Here is a 21341-nt window from a genome sequence, read left to right on the forward strand (position 1 = left end):
CCTCCAAAACGGAAAACCCTTTCGTCTAGCGGGTTTTCCGTCTTGCGAGGCGTTCGTCTTGCGGGGTACCACTGTAGACTCCTAATCTGGTGAACCGGGTTCGCATCCCCGCTCCTCCACATGCAGCTGCTGGGTGACCTTGGGCTAGTCACACTTCTCTGAAGTCTCTCAGCCCCACTCACCTCACAGAGTGTTTGTTGTGGGGGAGGAAGGGAAAGGAGAATGTTAGCCGCTTTGAGACTCCTGAAGGGGAGTGGAAGGCGGGGTATCAAATCCAAACTCTTCTTCTTTGCAAACAGATTAAAGCAACCCAGAAACAAGGTGCTCTGATTTGGTCTGATGTTTCCGGCGCAGCGGCAGCAGGAGACCCCATTAGCTAAAGTGGTGCTTCAGGTTAAGAACAGTTTCAGGTTAAGAACGGACCTCTGGAACGAATTAAGTACTTAACCCGAGGTACCACTGTACAGTGGTACCTCAGGTTACAAATGCTTTGGGTTACAAACTCCGCGAACCTGGAAGTAATTGCTCCAGGTTGCAAACTTTGCCCCAGGATGAGAACGGAAATCACGCGCCGGCAGTGGGAAGCCCCATTAGCGAAAGCGTGCCTCAGTTTAAGAACGGTTTCAGGTTAAGAATGAACCTCTGGAGCAATTAAGTTCGTAACCCAAGGTACCACTGTATAAAATTATTATTATTATTATCGATGCATTGATCCACATGTCGTCTTTCAGCTAGATCTACCGTTTTCTATGCACATACGTGGGCAAATGATATGGAGTGCTCCCTTACCTTCTTTTGGAGTGACTTAAGCTGTGTCTTCCACTGTACATAACAGAACTTGCACATCATTTTCTTAAAACTGAAGCCTCTGTGTTTTCAGTGTTCCGAAATGCTTAGCTTTGGAACTCAGGGTGGCTAAAAAGGTCCCCTTTCACACTGATGGGATGGCTCTAGGATGCTGGATACACAGACCCCGATGCAGAAATAGTAACAGGACTTTGATGCCCCCCTCTCACAACCTTGGACCATTACACAACTGGGCTCGCCATCCCGATACAGATATTACAGTTTGCGTGTGCATGTGCAAACTGCATTAAATATCTGACCAAACTACGTCAGATGTTTGCAATTCAAATGCATCTCTCTCCAGCATCCATCTCCAATCCCCATTGCTGGGTAGTCATTTTTTCCCCTTTCCTGCAGTATTCTCCCCTTCCCCCCTGCTGTTAAGAGTTTACATTTTCCAGTCTTTATTATGTTCATTTAGTTCTAACCTCTAAATCTATTACTAATCTGCAACCCCTGGGGTCTTCATTTTTAGTATAAATTAAATTCATAAACAAGCAAGGCAAAGGAAGCACTCACATTCCCCGCCACCCGCGAAGAGCTACGCAGTCCCCTGTGTTTGTCATTTGTAAAATCTAAACGCAAGGTTTGAAATGCACCACTAGCAAAAGAGCAGAGGAAAACAAGCAGCTGTTGGGGCAGAAGAGGGAAAGGAATTCAAGGCCAAAACCAAAAAGCAAAAGAAAGAAAAGAGAAACCAAGTTAAGCTATGGAAATACAGTTTCCTTCAGGCAAAGGATGTCTTCTCTTGGCCTAGTGAGCAGGCGAAATCTTCCAAGGAAGATTTCTTGCCGGTCCAGGAAGACGTATCTGGGAAGTTATCCCAGTTTGAATGGCAAGATTCACTTCCAAAATCTGTCTAGGAAGCTTCTTGCTTGATTTCCTCTGGAATGTCCCCTTATCAGGTGTGGGAAACCGATGCGGCCCTTCAGGCCTCTCTCTGTGGCCCTTGAAATTTTTCTGGCCACATCCTTCATTGGCTCTGATTTGCACTCTTTTCAAGTGCTTTTACCTGGCTGGAATGTGCCCCAGAATGTTGATAATGGCTCTGGCTTGTCTGGATGCTCGGCAAAGAGCTAGGATGGTGTAGTGGTTAGAGCGCTGGACTAGGCCCTGATCTGGGAGACTAAAGTTCCAATCTCTGCTTAGCCATGGAACTTAAGGTGTGATCTTGGACCTCTCCTGTCTGTTCCCTGCTCAGATATTAAATAACAAGCTGTCCTATACCTAGTCAAATTATTTGTCTCTGTAGTTCACTGTTGTCTGCTCCACAGCAGCTCTCTAGCAGACCCTCCAAGTGTCTCTATTATACAGGGATGGTACCGGATTTACAGAAGCTATCCCAGTGTTTTATCTGATCCTGGAATATCCCGCTTTTCGTTTAGGATGTCCCTATTTTCATTGGAGAAATGTTGGAGGGTATGGAGTTATCTGACCCCCAAGCCATCTGAAGGCAGCCTTGTATAAGGAAGTTTTTAAAAAAATGTTTCATGTTTTATTACCCTTTTATTTTGCTGGAAGCCACCCAGAGTGGCTGAGGCAACCCAGTCAGATGGGTGGGGTATAAGCAGTAAAATTATTATTATGATGATGGAATAGGACATCTCTATTTTCATCAGAGAAATGTTGGAGGGCATGCTCTAGTGTTTCAGATACAGTGGAACCTCAGTTTTCGAACGTCTCGACTGCTGAATGTTTCAGAAGCCAAACATCGAAAGCTCATAAGTAAATGCTTCCATTTTCGAACGCACCTCGGAAGTCAAACGGGCATTTCTCAATTTTCCATTAACTTTGCAGACTGCCCTTTCCGCCTCGGTTGTTGAATGTCTTGGAAGTTCAATCGTCTTCCAGAACGGATTATGTTCGACAACCAAGGTTTCACTGTAGTCTTACCAAATCCCACCTAGAGATGCTGGGGATTGAACATGCAACTTTCTGCGTGCAAGGCTCTACGTAGCTTTATCAATAGGGCCACATCTGCACCATATATTTAAAGCACTATGGTACCACTTTAAACAGTCATGGCTTCAGCCAAAGAATCCTAGGAGCTGTACCTTGTTAAGGGTGCTGAGAGTTGTTACAGGGTGGAATTACCAGAGTGGTGTATCAGTCCTTCTTCCCAGGTGTCATATATTCATTCAAATGTGTGTGTGTGTGCGCGTGCGCCTTCTCATATATATATATATATATATATATATATATATATATATATGTTTTCGTAGATTTTCACGGGTACAGGAATGCAGGTTTTGGTGTCCTCGGGTGTCTTCCCGTGTAAAAGTTGGGGTGTCTAGGCGACGTTTCGACGAGGTCTCACTCGTCATCTTCAGGCTGGTGCTTTCGGCTTCTTGTTACTGGAACAGAGCGGGATCTCAGTGTTTGAGTTCCTATAAATACTGTAGAGGGGTGTGGTGTATTGCCTCAAAAGTTCTGGGCAGAGGGGAAGTTCCCAGGCTAGTGTTCTTTTCTTCTTTTGTTCCTTAATTACTTGAGGGATATCTTGAGTGATTTCTTGAGTGATATTCTGAGTACCACTTAGGTGGGTCATTAGGTGTGGATTAGTTGCTAAAGCCTTCGTGTCTTGACCTCTTGAATTTGTGAAGAGTTTTTCTGGGAAGATGGCTGTACTGCACTTAGTTGTGCTTTGGCTTGGCTTCGTGTATAGGGGCGAGCTGTGGTTTTGTGCCCTGTGCCAGCCAGATCTGTGTAGGGATTGCAGGGGGGTGCAGCATCCGGAGTTGCCACTATGGTTTGGTTACTGGATGGTGTCTGTAATTTATCTGTGGAGAGGGTCTGGGTTTGGGTCTGGTGTGGTTGATTGGTGGTGGCGTTCTGTGTGCCTCTGGATCTGGTGTCGGTTTTTGTGGGGAGGGCTAATTTCCAGATGTCTGGCAGGCGGGACGTGTCGTCACGCTTGTTCATGTTGTGAGGGTGTTTCTCTATCTTCTAACTTCCCCTCTAACTTCCCCTCTGCCCAGAACTTTTGAGGCAATACACCACACCCCTCTACAGTATTTATAGGAACTCAAACACTGAGATCCCGCTCTGTTCCAGTAACAAGAAGCCGAAAGCACCAGCCTGAAGATGACGAGTGAGACCTCGTCGAAACGTCGCCTAGACACCCCAACTTTTACACGGGAAGACACCCGAGGACACCAAAACCTGCATATATATATATATATATATATAAAATCTACGAAAGCATATATATATATATATATATATATATATATATATATATACACACACACACACACACACACACATACATATACCCGAAAATAACATGCAAGAATGATACTAGGGGAAATCGCTCCACACAAAATTTGTACATTAAGTATAATCGCATGTAAGAATGTGGCTATTATTCACACTAAATTCACACTAAAAGGCTAGTGAATTTTCATGACATCTTTTTTTATTAAGCACACTGATGCAGAAATGTGGAGAATTGAACTTAATAGTAGAAAAATGAGAAACCGCAAGAAACCAAAATTAATTAGCTCATCCCTAATTATCACAGGCTCTTGCAAATGCCATACGAAATCTGATATTATTAAAGTGCACAGAAGCATGCCCATCCAATGCACAAAGATTAGGGCCATGAGAATTTAGATACATTTAGTCGGTTTTAGGAAACAGTTTTTGAACACATATGAAGCTGGGTACATCTAGCCATGGGAAGAAGCAGCTGTGGCCCAACAGAGGTTGCTGGACTGCAAGTTCCGTAGACCTAACTGAGAATAAAATGGTCTTATTCTGACTTGAAGTAGCTGTCCAAGATCTCAGGAAAGGGACTTTTCCAGCCCTATTAAGATCCCTGATGAATTGTAGAGGCTAAGAACAGTCTTCACCATTTGAGATAAGCAATGATCACATTGCAAACATTTTTTGTTTGTTTCGTTTTTGGTACTGCCTGAAGCAACATCCTTGCCTGGCTAATCTTCTAAATCTGGGGTGGGAGCTGTGGCCTCCTCATCAGTCACAGGCAGCATTGCAAGTGATCAGGGAAGAGGGGAGCTGGGGCCCCACAACATCCAGAGGATGACTTTGTCCTCTCCTGTATGGCCAGCCCAGCCATTGGACAAGTTGCAATTTGTCCCATACATTTAGTGATGGAAGGAAACAGTGGGCAGACAGCTCCTGTGCTTCTGCTTTCCCAGCAGCATCAGTGGCACTCTGGGACCAGGTGCCAAGCATAGTTCAGAAACAGGCAGCTATCAGAAGGTACAGCACACTAGATTTTCATCTGCATTCTTCCAAGGGCCTGAAAGTATTAGCTAGCAATAGAAGCAATCAGCAATGTTAAAATCCATTTGCAAAAGTGATGAATAATGTTACGCTGCTATGACAGAAGTCCATGCACCAATTAAGCTTTTAACTCAAACCAATGTAGGTTTTATTGTTTTCCTGAAGCGCAAAAGTCCCTTTTTGGTTTTGGGTTTTTTGGCCTTCTTTTGCATATTTCTGCTTTGTTGTCACAAAGCCCCAGATTGGCACCACTCAGCTCTGGGTGTTTACGTCTGCAGCAAGCAAGTCTCAAAACAATGAGAAAGTGTTATTTTTGCCTTGCAATGCCACCATTTGCACATGAAGGGTACGGCTGGCTCGGTTGCCATGGAAATGGGGCCCTGCCAATTCCATCCGACTAAGTGTTAACTGCCAGGCACTGAAGGAACCATTCATCACTATTTAGTGAAATTGGACCAAGGACGTTATGCATCACGGACCAGCTGAGCTCAAAAGAAGTCATAATGGAGAAGGATGGTGTACGGGTTGGGGCACTTCCACATATTGTTGACAGCGGAGGCTGCACAAGCAAGAATGCCCAAGAGACAGGAAGTACCTTCTCTGGTACTGGAGCATCTTCCGGTTGTGGGGCTTAGCGCCAAAGGTGGAAGCTTCCTCACCTTGCCTGCTAGGCGGTTTTCAGGACTCAAGCCCACATCAGGTCCTGAACCTAGGACCTGAAGTGAATAAGATGTGGATTTGGTACACAACATCTTACGGTTTATTATTATTAGTAGTAGTAGAATTTATATCCCACCTTCCTCCAAAACTGAGATTCAGGGCAGCTTACAACATTTAAAAACAACATTATAAAATGCAAAGTTAAGAAAAACAAAGCAGCTAAGAACAATAATTAGGATACATCAGAACACATTTAGAACCAGCCATTAAAAGAAGTTTGCCCATCAGTGATCAGAATCATCTGCACCTTCGTTTTCAAAAGCCTGACTGAAGAGGAAGGTCTTGGCCTGCTGGCAGAAGAACAACAAAGAAGGAGCCAATCTAAAATCTCTTGGGAGGGAATTCTGCAATATGGAAGCAGCCACAGTAAAAGGGTCTCTTTTGTGTCACCACCAACCATGCTTCTGATGTTAACGGGACCCAGATAAGATGCTCACCTGAGGATCTTAGGACCCAAACAGGTTCATTTCGAGAGATACGTTCTTTTAGGCAGCCTGGGGCCAAGCCAGGGTTATTTTTACCTTTATACCAAACCTTTCCCCCAAGAAGCTCAAGGTGGCATTACATGGTTCTCCAACTCCCCATTTTATCCTTACGCCAACCCCACAAGGTAAATTAGGCTGAGAGATAGTGGCTGGCCCAAGACTACCCAGAGATCTTAATGGCTGAACAAGGATTTGAACCCTGATCTCCCTGCTCCTAGTCCGGTGCCCTACACTATGCCACACTGGACCTCAGCATTCCAAAAACAGGTAAGACGACTTTAGACAGCTTCTGAGTCTGACTTGGGCCAAATTCACACATTAAAGCACCAATACCACTTTGAACAGGCTTCCCTGAAGAATTCTGGGAGCCATAGTTTTTTTTAAGGTGCTGAGAGTTGTCAGGAGACCTTCATTCCCCTCACACAGCTACAATTCCCAGAGTGATTTAACAGTCAGCCCCTCTTCCCAGGAGCTCTGGGAACTGTAGCTCTGTGAGAGGAATGGTGCCTCCTAACAATTCTCAGCACCTTTAACAAACTACAGCTCCCAGAATTCTTTGGGGGAAGCCATGGCTGTTTAAGTGGTACAATGGTGGTTTGAATGTATGGAGTAAATGTTGCCTCGCTTGCTGGTCTGAGTAACTAGCAGACTCCGCTGCAGCTGCTTCTTATGCTAGCTGCAGGTTGCCTTGGCCTTGGCCCTCCACACACCCCACCCTCAACATGATATAGGAGCCACTCCCCTAAACATGCAGGTGCCTGCCAGGCTCGCTCAAGCATGAGTCACCCACAAATGAAAGAAGTGCAAGTGCCACTAGACCAGATTGCACCAACTCGGTGGTCACAATGGCTGAGACAGGGCAGAGATGGTAGGTGCCAGGTTGACTCACTCAACCATCTTGCTCATGCACCTGCATGCAGCTCCTGGTCACCTATGGCTTCCAGTCATGATGGTAAATGCAAGCCTGAGGGATATTCAGCTGCCCAGTTAGGTCAAAGGCAAACGATGGAGTTCCAAACAGGATTCTGGAGCAAGCAAAACACACAATGGACTAGAGGCACATGGCATGGTCTAAATCAGGGTTTCCCAAACTTGGGTCTGCAGCTGTTGTTGTACTACAACTCCCACCATCCCTAGCTAGCAGAACCAGTGGTCAAGGATGATGAGGGTTGTAGTGCAAAAACAGCTGGAGACCCAAGCTTGGAGCACTCTGGTCTAAATATATTGTTGGGTAAATTCTGGAGCAGGCCAACAAGCTAGGCAAAAAGAGGTGCTGGAATTCCTCATGAACACCTCCCTTGTTCTCTTAGAATGGCAATGGCACCCACCTGAGAGATGCAGGAACTGAGTTCCGGCTGGAATAAAAGCCCTGCAAAGAATCACAATAGTATTGTACCTCAGGATGACTGCCCACCCTCATTTCATCTTTTCAAGAATACTGCAAGGCAGACTGAGCCACTCAGTCTATGTGAATTTCATGGAGAAGCAGAGATCTAAGCCCAGATCAAGCCCAACATTTGACTCAATGCCACACTTGCTCTCAAACTTCCATTGTGATGGGCTTTTAAGGAAAATCTCCAATTTAAGCTTCCAGCAAGAAATCCCTGTTTTATTTTTTTAAATTGATATACTACCACCCTTTGGCAGCTTTGGTTCCAACAGTGGTTTACAGGGTTTGGTGTTCCTTCCCTCGCACTCCTGCACCCAAACATCTGCCAGCTTAATTATACTGGAACAAGGCTGAAATTTAAAAGTCAAGCCAGAATTTATAACGGATCCTTTTTAGCACCAAGACAAATTACTGTGCCACCTGGGCAGAGGAGCAGTGAACCGCAAAAGAGTGCAGAGCCCGAAAGGAAAGCAATAAGCTAGGATAACTGGCCCCCACCGGCCCCAACCCACCAACTTTGTTCTTTGCAACTGAAGGGCATAAGAAAAAGATTTAGGAAGTAGTGGGGAACAGCTGTAGCTCAGTGGCAGAACATCTACTTTGCATGCCAGGGTCAATCCTTGGCATCTGCAAGGAGGACTGGGGATGCCCCTTGCCTGAAACCCTGAACAGCCACTGCCTGCCAGCATAGCCGTTACTGAGATAAATACAGTGGTACCTTGGGTTACAGACGTTTCAGGTACAGACTCCGCTAACCCAGAAATTGTACCTTGGGTTAAGAACTTTGCTTCAGGATGAGAACAGAAATCGTGCTCTGGCGGCGCAGCAGCAGCAGGAGACCCCATTAGCTAAAGTGGTGCTTCAGATTAAGAACAGTTTCAGGTTAAGAACGGACCTCCGGAAAGAATTAAGTACTTAACCTGAGGTACAACTGTACAAATGCTTTGGGTTACAAACTCCGTGAACCTGGAAGTAATTGCTCCGGGTTGCAAACTTTGCCCCAGGATGTGAACGGAAATCGTGCTCCGGCGGCATGGCAGCAGCGGGAGGCCCCATTAGCTAAAGTGGTGCTTCAGGTTAAGAACAGTTTCAGGTTAAGAACGGACCTCCAGAACGAATGAAGTATTGACAGAAGCAGAGTTCAGCCAGTGGAAGTCTGCAACGGTTTCTTAAGCCTGGAAAGAGGCTGTGGACTCATCCGTACTTCCACTTTCCCCTGCCTAGAAAGCACGAGCCAAAAATGGTTTCCCCCTTGCCGTCCAGCTTTCTCAGGGAAAGCCCATTCTAAATTGTCAGTCCGGAGGCACGGCAGACCACTGAGACACGCAAGCACAAAAGGATGAGATAATCTTTTGCAGAGCACCAAAATCACTGCCCGTTACTGCTATTGGGACAAGATTTGTGATGCAAAGAAAAATTCTATTCACATTAAAGCACCCTGCTCTTTACTGGTTTCCGTCACGGATGATAACACTCCATGTGGAAACACTGCAAGACGCTATGGTTTGAATTACAAAAAGAGCTTATCTTTAAACTCTGTTTGATTGCTTGTGTCTGTCGTTCGCATGCATTTGCTAAACCCAGCTCCCCTCGCCCTGCTCCGCCCCAAACCCCTTGAGAAAGCCTGTATACATTACAAGTTCATAATAACTTACTTCTGCCCTTGAGAGAGCAGACTGGGTTTTCTCTTTTTGAGCAAACTGTAATTATATAATTACCCTGCATTCCTCTACTGAGACTCTTCTTCATGTGCCTCCTCCACAAAAGGTCTGGAGGGTGGCAACATGAGAACGGGACTTTTCTGCAGTGGCTCCCCACTTGCCAAATGCTCTCCCCACGGAGGCTCACCTGCTGCCTTCATTACATATCTATAGGCACCAGGCAGAAACATTCCCCTTCTCCACAGCTAATTAAACAATCTATGGCCATTTAAGCTGTGGGAGGGGGTATTGTTTTTGTTTGTTTTGTTTGTTTTGTATGGTATGTGGTTTTGTATTGTAAACTGCCCTGAGATTCTCAAATGAAGGTGGTATAGAAATTTAACTACTGCCTCAAAAAAATGGAGGTAGCACATAGCCTTGTCCACATGGGGGAGAGGAGGGAGTGAAGACACCCCATAAATAAGAAGGTAGCAGCAGGTCCATAATATTAATAAAGAATGCACACAACTCTATAACAGCAGCATGGCCACATTCACTCCCTACATTTAAAGAGCTATGGTACCACTTTTAACAAGCATGGCGCCCCCCCAAAGAATTCTGGGAGCTGGACTTTGTTGAGAGCGCTGAGAGCTGTTGCAGCTCCCAGAGTGGTTTTAACAATCAATCATTCTTCCCAGGGAACTATGGGAATTGTAGTTTTGTGGGCTAGATAGAACACTGGTCTCATTAGGTACAGGGAAGGGCTGTAGGTCAGTGTTTTGCAGGCAAATGGTCCCAGGTCCAACCTCTGGCATCTTCAGGTAGCCTGAGAACATCGCTTTTCTGAGCCACCTGCCAATGAGTGCAGATGACACTGAGCTAGAATGACCAGTGTGAAGTGGCTTCCTATGTTCACCTTCCTTTCTTTCTTTCTTCCTTACTTTCTTTCTTTCTCTCTCTCTCTCTCTCTCTCTCTCTCTCTCTCACACACACACACACACACACACACATAACATTGGAACTCACGGCCTCCCCATTGAAGCGGAATGCTGGAAGAGTCAAGATAAATAGAAGAAAAACACTTCTTCAAGCAGAGCGTAGTTAAACTATGGAACTCACTCCTACAGAAGGTAGTGATGGCTAGCAATTTGGATGGCTTTAAAAGAGAACTGAACAAATTCATGAAGGACTAAGGTTATTTATGAGGAACGGCTAAGGGAGCTGGGCATGTTTAGCCTGGAGAAGAGGAGGTTAAGGGGTGATATGATAGCCATGTTCAAATATATAAAAGGATGTCACATAGAGGAGGGAGAAAGGTTGTTTTCTGCTGCTCCAGAGAAGCAGACACGGAGCAATGGATCCAAACTACAAGAAAGAAGATTCCACCTAAACATTAGGAAGAACTTCCTGACAGTAAGAGCTGTTCGACAGTGGAATTTGCTGCCAAGGAGTGTGGTGGAGTCTCCTTCTTTGGAGGTCTTTAAGCAGAGGCTTGACAACCATATGTCAGGAGTGCTCTGATGGTGTTTCCTGCTTGGCAGGGGGTTGGACTTGATGGCCCTTGTGGTCTCTTCCAACTCTATGATTCTATGATTCTATGATCAGTGACCACTAGCCATGATGGCTATGTGCTGTCTCCACGGTTGGCACGCCTGGCTGGAAACAATATGAGAGGAAAGGGCTCTCATGCTCAAATTTTGCTTGCAGGTTTCCCACAAGCATCTAGTGGGCCACTGTGAGAAGAGGATGCTGGACTAGAGGGGGTATTGCCTGATCCAACAGGCTCCTCTTATGCTTGTGTATTCTTATGTTCTTATTTATGCGGGTATTCACTCTCTCTCTCTTCTCCCACCCCCAGCAATGGGCTGCAGCCTGCAGGGCTCCCACCCTGTGATGCTTCACAGTTTTCATATCTCCTGGAGGGTGAGACATCAGCCCAGAATTTTTACAAATGCAGGAAGTTACACTGATTCAATCTGCTGCTCCATCATCTTGTGAGATCATCTTCCCAAGAGAAATGGTGATATAGCCATGACGAGACTCTAGAGCGAAGTATTTTTCAGGTGGGTGGAGGCCTCTCTACATACCCACTGGCAAACTCCCAGAAAGGAAAGGTCATTTCTGCAAGACCACGTGGGTGGGTGGTGCCATTTCACCACCCGCTACTCCTGCCTGAATGGCATATGCTGTAGGAAGCACGTGCCAATGGCTGCTCCCCCACTAAACGGCAACTCGGGAGTGGGGAATCGTTTGCAACCTGAAAACCACATCCTCTTCCATGCAGCCTTCTGGGGGGCCACATGGCAGTGGCAGATGGGGGCTGCTGGCAAAAATGGATAAAGCAACAAATGTAAATTTACTTTATTCAGTAGGTGGGCTTCTACACACACTCACCTCCCTATTCCTCCAGCCAGGCAAAAACATTCAAGGAGGGTGCAAAACTGGGCCAGTAAGAACAGTGGTTAGGAGAGGCCTAGGAGCCACATTTGGCCCTTGGGACTGAGGTTCCTCAAGCCATAAGGCTGGATCAGGTTTTCAGATACTGGGAGGACTGAGTTCCCTTCCCCTCTTCTATGCCGCTTCTCACAGTCTCCTCCACCAGAGGTCAGCAGCTGACAGCCTCTGGACCAAATCTGACCAACAGGAGAAAACATTATTTGGAGAATGCAGGTGATGCTTCGCTGGCAGGTTGCATGTATGTGTGTGTAAACATATGTAGTGATGCCATATAGTTTTGGCCCATTCTCCTCCCGCTCCTTATCAACGTGACCAGGGGAACCTGTGGCCCTTCTTGATGTTGTTTGTCAATAATAATAATAATAATAATAATAATAATAATAATAATAATAAATTTTTGTACCTTGCCCTTCCCTGCCGGAGCCGGGCTCAGGGCGGCTAACATCATAAAACTAACACAGTATACAAAGAACATAAGAACATAAAAACAGATGATCAATTAATTAAAATACATCTTAAAATTAGTTCAGAGCAAATTAAAATCTAGACAGATGGCCGTCCATGGGTAAAACTGAGGCCCAGCCAGAATGCTCAATGGTCAGAGATTATGGGCATTGTAGCCCAAAAACATCTGGGGAGAAACTGGCTCCTATTCTGGTCTTAAAAATCAAGAGAACTGAGATAATGATGATGATGATGATGATGATGATGGGTTTTATGTTGCTGTGTTTCCTCCCTGGTTTTCACTGGATTTCAAGATGCTTTAAAATACAACAGCAAGAGAGCTAGAAACTTGGCTTAATTTGGATGGAAACTGGAAATGCAAAGAATTCAGAGTGGGGCCACCTAAACATTCCAGTGTGTCACAACTGGGTTGTTTCACTGTCCTTATTGCGATCTTGATCTCACTCTCTTACTTACACACACACACACACACACACACACACACACACACACGAGCACACACAGAGAGAGCCATTAATCAGATCTCCCTTGTGCTTTCAGTTGATATTCTGCCCCCTTCCTGACATTCACAGAATCAATTAAGAAACACCAACGGGTGTGTTTTATGAGTCCCATGCTGGTTCTTTTGCCACCTTCGCTAAATGACCCGCATACCTAAAAATAACAAAAATTAAAAATTCCCCAAGCAGAGTTGCTATTAAAATCTGCAAAGATAGTATAAAGTTCAAGCAATTACCAAAAAAATATGAAAAAATCTTGGCAGTGATCTCAATGTAAACATTTCCATCTTTATAGCAATCCTTCTCCGCTCCCCCCTTCCACTGTCACACACCCCAACCCTTAAAAAAACCCAACACCCACAGAAAAATTGATTAGTCTTACGTACAGCAGTTGGGGAAGAAATATATAAAATAGCTTTATAAACGGTATTAAATTGATAAGGGTGCATTTTGCTGTGCAAAAATTAAATATTGATTCATTTCCACTTGGCAGTTCCCCTCGGAGTCCGCCTCAGATGTTTTCTGTCATGCTTTAGCTGACTAATTACCTTTTGGGTCCATCTGCTATCATGTGTCAACTAGAGCCGGTTGGATGGAACCATTCAACAAAAGTTGGGGTTGAGCTGAAAATTAATTGGTGGGGATCGGGATGAGGAGGGCAGGCTACTGAATACTCTCTGTACATTTATAGCACATTTAAAACACACATGCAGTCTAAGAATCCCAGGAACTGTAGGTAACAACTCATAGAGCTACAACTCCCTCTGAATAAACTACAGTTCCCTTCTTCGGGATGGGTAAGCTTTATATGTATGGAGCATGCACAGCCTAAGAAGCTTTGGAGACTGAAGAAAGAAAGAAAGAAAGAAAGAAAGAAAGAAAGAAAGAAAGAAAGAATCTGGAAGAACAATAGCCTGGGAGAGTCATGATGGATTTAATGAGTGAGAGGGATTTGAGGCTGAGTAGGGGGTGTCACTGGAATGACTACAGAGAATGCAGATGGTGGGGAAGGGGAGAGGTCATGCAGGGAAGAAGAAAATTCCTGTTGGCTCCCACTGATCCAGGATCCAGCTCCACAGAACCAGCAGCAGCAAATTGCCAGCATCGAACACGGAAACACTGCCTGGACTTTTAAAACTTCCTACTGAGCGCACAACCCTAGAGTCTGTCAAGACTGGCCCGTACGGGCAGGGGTACCTTTACCTTTTCTTTACTTAAGAAGAAGCCAGGTTGCCCCGGGTTCAACCCTTAGCAATGCCAGGTAAATGATCAAATTAAAGGCCTGTGTGCCTGAGAGTTGGAGGGGCAGTGCTGTTCAAGACTAGCCAGCACCGAGAGAGCTGGAGCAATGGTCTGATAAGGCAGCTCACTATGTAAGAGCGTAAAAGCTTGCTCTGTCTCCGCAACTTGTAGCTTGCCCTTCTCCCAAATGACATACAACCTGTAACGCTGGGACTCTACCTTTCAAGTATCTAGCATCTTCCCAAAGACCTGACAAGCCTCCATTCTGAAAAGAATCAATCAGTCTTACGCACTTTGTAGTTGTATATTTTAAAACCCAGAGATTCAGTCCTAGCAAAGAATCTGTGACATCTTTTTTTTTTAATGACTCACACATATGTTGTGATGTACATTTTCATAGGTTACGGCAGTCTTCCCCAACCTCGGATCCCCAGATGTTGTTGGACTACAACTCCCATCATCTCTCACCACTGCCATGCTGGCTAGGGACGACTGGGAGTGAAAGTCCCAAAAACATGGGGACCAAATAAAGCTGGGGAGAGAGAGAGAGAGAGAGAGAGAGAGAGAGAGACCTACACAGACCACACATCTGCAAAACTGGACTCCAGCCCCTGAAAACATCTGCCACAATTTTCTTAGGGCACTCACCCAGTTGGAGTTCAGCACTTTTAAAGCCCCATTCGTTTCCAAGAGGAAAGCTAAGAATATGATCAGATTTCACTCTTCTACAGAAACTGGCAGGGATCTATTAAGTACTTAACCCGGGAACCTGCTAAGGATTCCACTGGTTTCACTGGGTCGTTGTCCTCCTGGCTTTCATCGCCTGGAGCCCAGTTTGCATGTAAGGAAGCCGGCTTTAATACTGCGGCGATCCTATGCTCATTTGCCTGAAGTCCCAGTGAACTCCATGTGGGCTTATTGCCGAGCAGACACGTACAGGCTTGCACCTTAAACGTGCTAGTCTTAAAGGTGCGGCAAGGCTCCTGATTTCCACTTGCACGCAGCTACCTGCCACGCGCGTGCGGATTTTTCTACCTAACCCCCTTCGATCCAGAAGCGATGCTTGCCTTAAACCGGACCGGCACCGTCGACACTGCACCTTTCCTGGGTTTCTCCCAGCAGGGAGACGGCGGTGCCAAAAACTGGACCGAAAGTTCCTTCGGGGGCGCACGGAAAGTTCCTTCTGGGGAGCAGCGCTGCTACGAAACTATAGACGGGGAACAGCCTGGAGCACCCCAAAAAATCATCCCCGGCACCCCCCCACACTCAGGATCCGCTCGTGCAGGATCCTCGCGTTCCACAACAGCGAATGGAAAGAAAGAAAAGTTTTGCCTCTCTCACCTGTCCGAGGTTCAGGTAGCCGTAAGCGGAGGCCAGCCGATGCGCCTCGTCGGGGCCCCCCAGCACCCGCACAGCCCAGTGGTTGGTGTAGACGGTCCGGGGGCGCCGGGCCGGGCAAGCGGGCAGCGCCGCCAGCAGGAGGGGGAGGAGGCAAGCCCCGAAGGCGCGCATGGTGGCGGCGGCGGCGCAGGGCTCTTTGCGCGCGGGGACAGGAGAAGCAAGAGAGCCGCTGGCGGCGACGGCGCGCACAGACGCCCGCTCCGAAGCCGGCGCGAGCGAATCGCAGACAGGCCCCCGCCTGCCTCAGCCGGCCAGTGGGGGGAGCTCAGCCTTTTTGAGGCGGGCGCAGCCGGGCAGCGGGGGGGGGGGGGGAGGATGGGGCGGACGGAGAGATGGAGGCGGGGAAGGATCCGCTCGGGATCCCGGCGGCGCAGCAGAAGCCGAGATTGGCAAGCCCGCCGCCGGGGGGAGGCGATCCCAGATTTGGAAGCCGCCGAAGCCCTTCCTGGCGCGCTATTCTTCAGCTTGTCGCTGTTGGAAAAGCGGGAGAGTTTGGGAGCTGTTGCTGCCGCCTCCCAGTCGGAAGAACTGGTCTGGCCGTCTAAACCGAGCGAAAGCGGATCGCATGGGGTTCAAATCAGTCGTTCCTGGTCACCCCCTCCTGGGTCACATGATCTGGGCCGCTGCTTAGGTTCTTAGTTTTGCGTTTTAGCAGAAGGTCTTCGAGGCCGCATTGAATAAAGCTTCTTCACAAAACTTCCACTTTCAGGGTGTTTTGTCATCGGACCCACAAATATTACACAACGTGCCCCAAAAGGCAACCCAGATCCACAAGGGAGTTACTCCCTGTGAGAAAAGGTTTGGGGATTTTCTGAGCTCAGAAAAAAAGGAAACGTGATTGAGCTGCATAAAACTATGCATGGTGTGAGGAAACTGGATAGGGGAAAATCTTTTTCCTCTTCTGTAACCCAGGTCGTCCAATGAAGCTGGATATTGGGAGAGAGACAAGAAAGTACTCAACACAGTGTAAACCATGGAGTTCGCCACCTCAGGGTGAAGTGCTGGATACCAGCTTGGGTGGACTTAGAAGGGAATGAGACAAATTCAAGGAAGGTAAAACTATCAGTGACTACCAGGCCCTCTCAATAATCCGCAGAGTCCCAGCTGATTTGAGAAAGCATGTTCACATACCTTTTTATTAATTTATATATTTTTTAAAATAATTTTTATTAACAAACCAATCAAATCACATTAGTTCCAAATTACAAAACTGATTTTTAAATTTTTGTTGGGGGTACCCATGCTTCGAGCTCAGAAATCAGAATTTATAAGTACATTTAAACTCAGTTTTAATATGACAACATCCACAGGAGTTAATGTGTTTTACTCGGTCACCTCTCTTATATGCTTATATTAGTAGTTGTGAAACAAAGCAAATACCCTCTAGTGTCTAAATTTGAGTTTAAGGCTTGTTGCTCAGAAATGCCAGGCTCTGCCCCAGGGAATTCATAGTCTCTGTTAGATGGGGAGGGGGAAAGCAAAACTCATTATAGACCTATCAATGACCATGAACCAGGATAATAAAGCAAAACCTCCAGACACAGAAGCAGTATACCTTTGACTAGGAGTTACATTTTTCTCTGTATGCCACATCACACAGAAGATGGAGCAAACTTGTCTGTTCCTCCAGAGGACAGGGCTAGAAATCAACAGGCAGAAATTGCAGGGAGCGGAATATATTTTTAAAAAAATTGTTGGGAGAATCTTCCTAACAGAGGTGTTCAGCAGTGGGACAGACTGCTGTGGGCAGTGTCTGGCTCTCTTTGATTGGAGATAATTAAGCAAAGGCTAAACAGCCATCTGCCAAGGGCAGTTGTAGTTACATCCTAAATTGCAGATCCCTCATTAAGCAAAGGGTTGGACTAGACCTCCGAGGTTGCCTTCAGCTCTAAAATTCTATAATTTGGGGAAGGATCAAGTGAAAATAAGAACAGGGTGCAAAAATTCATTCAGCAAATGATGAAATAATTACCAAAGGAGGGATGTCAGAAATAACTTCGCTCAGTTTTATAATCACAATAATAAATACATATTGTGCACTACATCTGACTTAAAGGTAAATTTACCCCTGCCCGTACGGGCCAGTCATGTCCGACTCTAGGGTTGTGCGCTCGTCTCACTTAGGAGGCTGGGAGCCAGCGCTGTCCAAAGACACTTCCGGGTCACGTGGCCAGCATGACGAAGCTGCTCTGGTGAGCCAGCACCAGCGCAGCGCACGGAAACACCGTTTACCTTCCCGCTATAAAGCGGTACCTATTTATCTACTTGCACTTAGGGGTGCTTTCGAACTGCTAGGTGGGCAGGAGCTGGGACCGAAAGACGGGAGCTCACCCCGCCGCAGGGATTCGAACCGCCGACCATACGATCGGCAAGTCCTAGGCACTGAGGTTCTAGTGGTCATGTTTTCTTTGGCATTCCAGAATTACTTAAAACATATCCACTCTGCCTCCAATCGAGCCTTCCCAAAGTCAGTACCCCTCTGCTTTGAACTACAACTCCCATCAGTCCTGGCTAGCATAGCTATGCTGGTCAGGGCTGATGGTAGTTGTAGTCCAAAACATCTGGAGGGCACCAGCTTGGGGAAGGCTGCTCAACAAATTAGTGGCATTCACCATAACCGTCACAGGCAAACTCAATCCCCTAATCCTCACACCATAAAACTATGTCAATAATAATAATAATATATTTATTCCCCAGCCACTCTGGGCAGCTTTCAATAGAACATTAAAAATGGAATAGTCAAAAGCAAGGCCCAGTCAGTTCAACCAGGCTTGCTACCAAGTAAATGTGCATAAATATACAATCTTAGACGATAAGCATAGCTCAGGACCAGAGCATCTGCTTTGCATGCAGAAGGTCCCATGTTCAATTCTCAGCATCTCCAGGTAGGGCTGGGAATGTCCCCGTCTGAAATCCTAGAGAGTCACTGCCAGTCAGCATAGACCAGGCAGAGCCGGCCCACCCACGAGGCAGGGTGAAGCAGCTGCCTCAGGTAGTGGAAGTGCAAGAGGAGGCATTCCGCCCATCCGAGTGCTTCCGTCATCACCAAGTTTCAGTAAAGGGAGGGGGGACATTCTGGCGCACAGCATTGCCAAGGCCTTACGGAATGCAATGAGCACCAAGGCCTTGTGGAGCACCCCCTTTCACCAAGTTTCAGCAAGGGGGTCATTCTGGCGGCAGCCAAAGTGGGAGGCGAGGCACAGCAGCAGGTGGCAAAATGGGCTGGGCCACCCTTGAGACCAGTGCTGTGGAATATTTTTCAGCCCAAGGGCTGCATTCATATTCCAAGGGCCACACATCAGTGCTGGGTGGAGCCAGAGACAAAAGTAGGCAGGGCAATGAATGCAAATTTTACCTTTGCACAGTAGGCTAGTTTCTACACACACACACACACACACACACACACACACCCTCTGTAGTTCCCATGCATCCAACAGGATGCATAATCAGAGTTCAAGGACACATTCTGGCCAGACAAAAACATTCAAGGAAAATTAAAAGTTGGGCCAGCGAGGGATCTCTCCTGGGGAGTGTCCATGGGCTTGAGGATTCCCCTCCCTCATCCATGGATTACTCTCTTATCTAAACAAAATTAAAAAATTCCTTCCAGTAGCACCTTAGAGACCAACAAAGTTTGTTATTGGTATGAGCTTTCGTGTGCATGCACACTTCTTCAGATACACAAACGCTCATACCAGTAACAAACTTACCGGTAGTTGGTCTTTAAGGTGCTACTGGAAGGGATTTTTTTATTTTGTTTCGACTATGGCAGACCAAGGCTACCTACCTGTAACTAGAACTCTTTTATGTAAGAACATCTAGAATTGAGCACCTTGCTGTAAAAAAAGGACACTGACCATTGCTTAAAAAAACACGATTAGCTTGGGGTCAGGTCTAGGGCAGACCATTGTCTCTTTTATCATTTTAAAAGGAAGGTTTACTCTTGATGAGTGGCTGTGATTATAAAGAGGAAATGCATCACTGCCTGGAAAACAAAGCAACAGTTGTACAGTATGTTGATTGGGATGCTAAGTTGATGGTGTGACATCTCTCTCTCACACCTGTGCAGATGGGCCTTTAAGAACAGATTATGGTTTGCAACACCTATCCAAAGCTTATCAGTTTTCAACATCTGGCTCTTCCATGTACTCTGAAGCACAGCCTATTTAGCTTCATTAACTACAAACCCCCAGTTTGAGTACTGATTTCTAAGTTTGGAGGACACTGCAAAATGTGGGGTTTTGCAAAACTTTGGCCCCGGTTTGGGGTGAATTGGAGAATGTTGGTTTTTTGGGGTGTTACCTATGACCCCCAGGGTTGATGTATCAATTGCTCAGTTTACAGGATGCTGCAGGGCCTGCAAGATGGAGCTGTTCTGCCAGGCCTTTGGTCCAGGCACAGTCTGACCCCCTTCTTTCTATGGGGCCCTGTATGTAAGTGGCCTCCTTGGCTCAACACGAGTGGCCGGGCCTGGTGAACTTTTAATTCCTTATCCCTACGGTTATGATTTGTGGGTTCCCACTTAATTTTATTCTGATTTTAAATGTGATTCGAATTGTATTTTAAACTAATCGTTTGATTTTGTGTTTTTAATGTATTATATATTTGATGTTAGCCACCCTGAGCCCGGTCTCGGCTGGGGAGGCGGGGTATATTTATTATTATTATTATTAAAAACACGAGGGATTATTGGCTGCAAAACTCTGCAAAAGGACTGCAAAACCTTGGCAGTGGCTTGGAGGAGACCCCAAGTTTAAGCTTCTATCCTGTGCATAATAGCAGGATGTGTGTGTATAATAGTTGTTTCTCAACTCAAATCTACTCATTTCAGTCCCCGGCATCTTCAGGCAGCAAGAGACTGAAACCCTTGAAAGCTGCTTCCAGTCAGTGAAGACAGTACTGGGCTAGATGGAACAAGAGTCTGACTCAGTATATAGGCAGCTTCAGTTGTTTCTGTGAGTTTACTAATTCATTGGTTTGGGGGGAAGGGTTGTAGCTCATTGTTGAATGGCTTAGTATGCTAAAGGTCCCAGGTGCCATATCTGACAGGGTTGAGAGTGTCCCTGGTCTGAAAACCCCAAAGAGCCACTGCCAGTCAGTGTAGACAATACTGAGCTAGATGGACCATTGCTCTGACTCAGTATAAGGCAGCTTCCTGTGTTCCTTTTGGGTCTTTTTAATGTTGATCACAATCCAGCCACAGTGAAACACTTTGAAATCCTTTCTGTTTTCAGTGGAGGAGTAGAATTCCAAACCAGCCAACCACCAACACCAAATAAACCCTCTTAACTCTGCCTTTAAGACTCATCATAAAGCTTTTTGTGTGGAAATAAACATTTACCAATAGGTATAATTCAATACGTATGTATTCAGAGGGCATACACACATTTGCATTTTTCTGCACTGCTTTAAGGCTTAGAAATGGGTCAGTGAGTTTTAAATAAAAGCTCAGCTTCTATATTCTGCTAAGGATTTTAGCCTGTCCTTGTTTTAAGGCTGTTTTCACCGGGTTCAGTGCTGCCATGGTCACAAGCAGCTGAGCAATCTCAACCCTGTGTGTGTTTGGGAGAGGCCAACTCCCATCACAGAAATGTGCTTCTCCCCACCCACCCCTCACTCTTGGTTCCATCTGCAGCCCCTCCAGCTACAGCAAAACCAGCAGAGAATAACCCATACGAATTCATAGCAATTGAGCTACGATTTCCCTGAATGGACCATTAAGGAGCAGATATTTGTCTTGCCTGCGAACTTACAGTGGCTCTTAGCTCATGGTGCTTCTGTTTATCGAATGATGATGATGTGCCAGGAATAATACATTCTCAGAGGTTCTCCTCCGCCAATGATGGATGGCGCCGATACATAATCGGGGCAACCCATTGCTCCACTGATGTATTATACCAACATGCCATCAAAGGGAAAGGCTGTTGTTTTATTGATGTCCTGA

At 46.2% G+C, this 21341-nt stretch overlaps 1 protein-coding gene across 4 annotated transcripts in view; it reads right to left on the minus strand.

Moving 5' to 3' along the window:
• Positions 1 to 21341, minus strand: part of PCSK6 (proprotein convertase subtilisin/kexin type 6) — a 109772-nt gene that overhangs the window by 87115 nt on the left and 1316 nt on the right. For 2 of the 4 annotated variants that reach the window (XR_014519049.1, XM_083475029.1), the window contains exon 1: positions 15338 to 15989. The exons of 1 other annotated variant lie outside the window; for it this stretch is intronic. Coding sequence is in view for 1 of the 3 variants with exons in the window: in XM_083475029.1 (XP_083331155.1) it covers positions 15338 to 15508 (171 nt within the window). In the remaining 2 variants the exon portion in view is untranslated. Of the gene's footprint in view, positions 1 to 15337; positions 15990 to 21150; positions 21288 to 21341 lie in introns of those variants that run through there. One more of the 4 variants, XM_083475031.1, reaches the window with a different exon arrangement.

Source organism: Podarcis liolepis (genome assembly GCF_965112155.1).
Source record: "Podarcis liolepis genome assembly, chromosome: 14".
NCBI lineage: Eukaryota > Metazoa > Chordata > Lepidosauria > Squamata > Lacertidae > Podarcis > Podarcis liolepis.